The sequence below is a fragment of the Otolemur garnettii genome, unplaced genomic scaffold, assembly GCF_000181295.1.
Source record: "Otolemur garnettii isolate 467f Iridium unplaced genomic scaffold, OtoGar3 scaffold00118, whole genome shotgun sequence".
NCBI classification, from domain to species: domain Eukaryota; kingdom Metazoa; phylum Chordata; class Mammalia; order Primates; family Galagidae; genus Otolemur; species Otolemur garnettii.
In genome coordinates this window covers 6,170,072-6,173,300 of record NW_003852513.1, presented here as the reverse complement: position 1 = coordinate 6,173,300, position 3,229 = coordinate 6,170,072, and the positions used below count along the sequence as shown (strand labels likewise).

At 57.9% G+C, this 3,229-nt stretch overlaps 1 protein-coding gene across 3 annotated transcripts in view; it reads left to right on the top strand.

Annotated features, from left to right (window-relative positions):
• Positions 1–719: 719 nt before the first annotated feature.
• EPHA7 (EPH receptor A7) overlaps positions 720–3,229 on the top strand; it is a 188,827-nt gene continuing 186,317 nt past the window's right edge. For 2 of the 3 annotated variants that reach the window (XM_012809947.1, XM_003797531.2), the window contains exon 1: positions 720–1,053. In XM_012809947.1, coding sequence (XP_012665401.1) covers positions 957–1,053 — 97 coding nt within the window. In that variant the 5' untranslated portion in view covers positions 720–956. The remainder of the gene's footprint in view (positions 1,054–3,229) is intronic. The other variant, XM_012809946.2, reaches the window with a different exon arrangement.

Below are 3,229 nucleotides of genomic sequence, written 5' to 3'. Positions count from 1 at the left end.
CTTCCTTTCCTCACTCCCTTTTCCTCTGTTCCTTTTGGCAGAGCTTGTTGCAAACTCTTGGAAACATTGTTTAAAGCTAATCCATTTGGTTACTTTTATTCTTCCAAGGATTGTGGTGGGTGGTGCCCGAAGCTGACTGCCCTTGGAGCAACATAAAAAGAGAAGTAGAAACTTTTCAAAAAAAGGCAAAAAACAAAGTTACCCGACCCCACAAAGGTTGTTACTAGCAAGATAAAAGTCAAAGGCACTTTACAGAAAAATACAATTCATTTCACTGTTCGCGCTTCGTATTTGGTAGCTGAGAGGCTTGCTTCGCCTTTGGTTCCTAAAAGACCGCGAGGAGTACAGCTATAACGGGAGTGTAAGTTGGGAGCATTATTCTCGGATTGTTTCAGCTCCACGAAAGCTGCGGCTGCTAAAAGCAGAACGCCTAAAGCAACACGCACCCTCGCCTGCAACCCTCGTTCTGTTCCTGGGAGCATCCAGCGCGAACTCGGAGCTCAGAACCTGGAGGGAATCCTGGACCAGCAACCTGACTCCGCTCGGCACCGATTGGCTCCTGCTGCAGACCCCGCCCCCGAGGCCCGGGCGGCTATTTAGCCAGGACCCGCCCCTTGGCCCTGGGAATCGCCTCCTGGCAGGCCGGCTGCGCCTGCCACTCAGCCCGAGTGGCGGAGGCTCTCCGCTCGGAACCCCGCCCCCTCCCCCTAATTGATATTATTGGAGTGTGGAGCAAGCGGCCGGTCTGCAGTCGGAGACTCGCAGGCAGCAAACACGGTGCGAACGAACAGGAGGGGGGAAACATAAAAAAAGCTAAACGTGGAGCAGCCGGTCAGGGACCGAGAAGGGGAATCGAAGCAAAGAGGGCAATAAAAAAACCCACTTCGGAGCAAACAGCATTAAAAAAGCTACGACTCAAGATAACTGAAACCTAAAATAAAACCTGCTCATGCACCATGGTTTTTCAAACTCGGTACCCTTCATGGATTATTTTATGCTACATCTGGCTGCTTCGCTTTGCACACACTGGGGAGGCGCAGGCTGCGAAGGAAGGTAAGGAGATGGGGAAGCAAAGTTTGTTCTGACTTATTTATTTAGCTGTCTACCTGCACCAGCCGGCTCGTCCGCGGCGCCGCCGGCCGCGCCTCCGGCTCCGGGCGACCCTCCCCCGCCGGCTCCCCGCCCCCTCACCGCTCGGGCCGTTCCTGGCAGACCCGCGGGCGGCGAGCCGGGGCTGCTCGGAGCCGCTGCTGTTTAGAGCTGCCTGCATCCCCGCGCCCGAGCCGTCTGTCCGACGGGTGCGGGATTTCTGGCGCGGGCAGTCAGAGGACGTGAGCAGCAAGTGCGGGTGGGGGTGGGTGGGTGTGGAGGACGGCGGCGAGAGCCTTCTCCAGGTCACTTTCCCTCTAGTCCTATCCAGCGCGTCCTCTTCTCCGCGTTTGGGCCGGTGGGAGCAGCCGGAGTTGGGGTCGGGAATGAGGACTTAGCCCCCAGCGTTCCCGCCGGCCGGCCAGAGAGCGGCGGGAGAGCGGAGCGGAGCTTCCCCGAGGGGCCGAGACTTCTGTGGGCTCGGGAAGCTCGGGTTACTAATGAAGTGCTCGCTGCGTCGGAGGCGGCGGCGCGGGCCTGCGGTTGGCGCTCGGCCGCCGGCGCGGAACAATAACGCCGCGGAGGTGAAGTGGACGAGCCGAGCGCGCCCCGTGGCCGGGCGGGCTCCGGGCGGCGCTGCGCGCAGGGCCCGGCCTCCCGGGTCAGCGGCGGTCCGCGAGCTGCCGGGGCGGCGGGGCGGCTGTGAGCAGATGCCGCCGGCCACCTGAATCGCCGGTTATTTGTCGCGCACTCCGGCAGTTGAGGAGTCCGAGTGGCCAAATACTGCGAAAGACCTGGACCCTGAGGATTAGATCGGGTTGGAGAGAGCAGGTTTCGCTTGGCCAGCTAGAGACGCCTATATGTGGTTATTTGTTTCCTCCTTTTGCTTTTAACTGTTGACAGAAGGTAAAATACCTTTCGATGCCTGTAGTTGGAGCTGGGGAAAAATAAATCCTGTCAATGGAAGTCTTGCTTCTGAGCAGTGTCACAATCCCTGCCGCCCCCTCCCCCCGTCTTTCAGGCTGTGTATGTAAGGTTGATTTTCCGATATTTTAAAGGCAGAATAGGAATAATTACTTGTTTCTGAAGTGTAGGAGGGGCTCTGTTATCAAATTTAGGTCACTGTCGTGGTGGGGGGGCTGCATATCGGTCTTTGCTTCATCTATTCCTGAAAACTTAGTCATTTGGCGCTGCTCTTCCATATTCTATTCGTGAACCTGCCTTCCTTCACTCAGTCCCCAAACCCACGCCATATTCTACTCCTTCATCCAGCCTGACCTTGTGACCCCAGTGTGCACATCTGCAACCTGTGTAGACGCTGAACCCATTCAGAGGAACCCACGCCTCTGAGCTGGCGGTTACGTGTGTGGACGGGTGGACGTCTGGTAGAAGCGCACAGCCAGCCACACCAAACCCGCATTTCTCCTTTCCTGACATTAGCGATTAGATACATTCAGGCCTGGCACCTTGTCCTTATTCCTTCAGAGCAGCGAGACCTGAGGAAAAGTTTGCACCGCCCCGGCGAAGCCGGGCGCGCGAAGCCCGCAGACGGCCGGAGTTGGGCTATAAATAACTGCAGCGCTAGGGGGAGAGGCTCCGGCAGCCAGGTCTGCTCGCTCGCTCTGCTCCTCTGGGCGCACGCTACGTGGAGAGGATTCTGATTCTAGAAACCCGAATTCTTTAGATGGAGAAGTGAGATGTTTAAAAAGCGTGGGTGTATGTGTGTGTGTGTGTGTGGGGGGGTGGTGTCCTACTCTGTGGAGGGCCGGTGGCGAGTGCGCCCGACTTCTCGGTGGCGACGGTGCCAGTGCGCAGTGACCATCAGGAGCTGTTTTTCTGAAACAAGCCCTGAGGTGGCTCACGGAACCCTTGGGCTAGCGCTGGGAACCGCCTCGAGCAGGTGCCCGGCCTCCTGGGACGGTTGGAGGTGGCTGGAGGAAGAAAAAGGACGCCCTTTTCCACTTTCCCTGTGCACGTTCTCTTGGGGTCAGTTGCCGCTACTGGGAGCGCGTGTCTCAGTCTGACGCTTGGAGGCGAAGTGCAGCTGCTGTTTTTTCTTTCCGTAAATGCCGCTGCCGCCTTCCCCTCCGTGGAGACGCTTCCCGAAAGCTTCTCTCCTCCTCCCAGCTCCTCTCGGAGC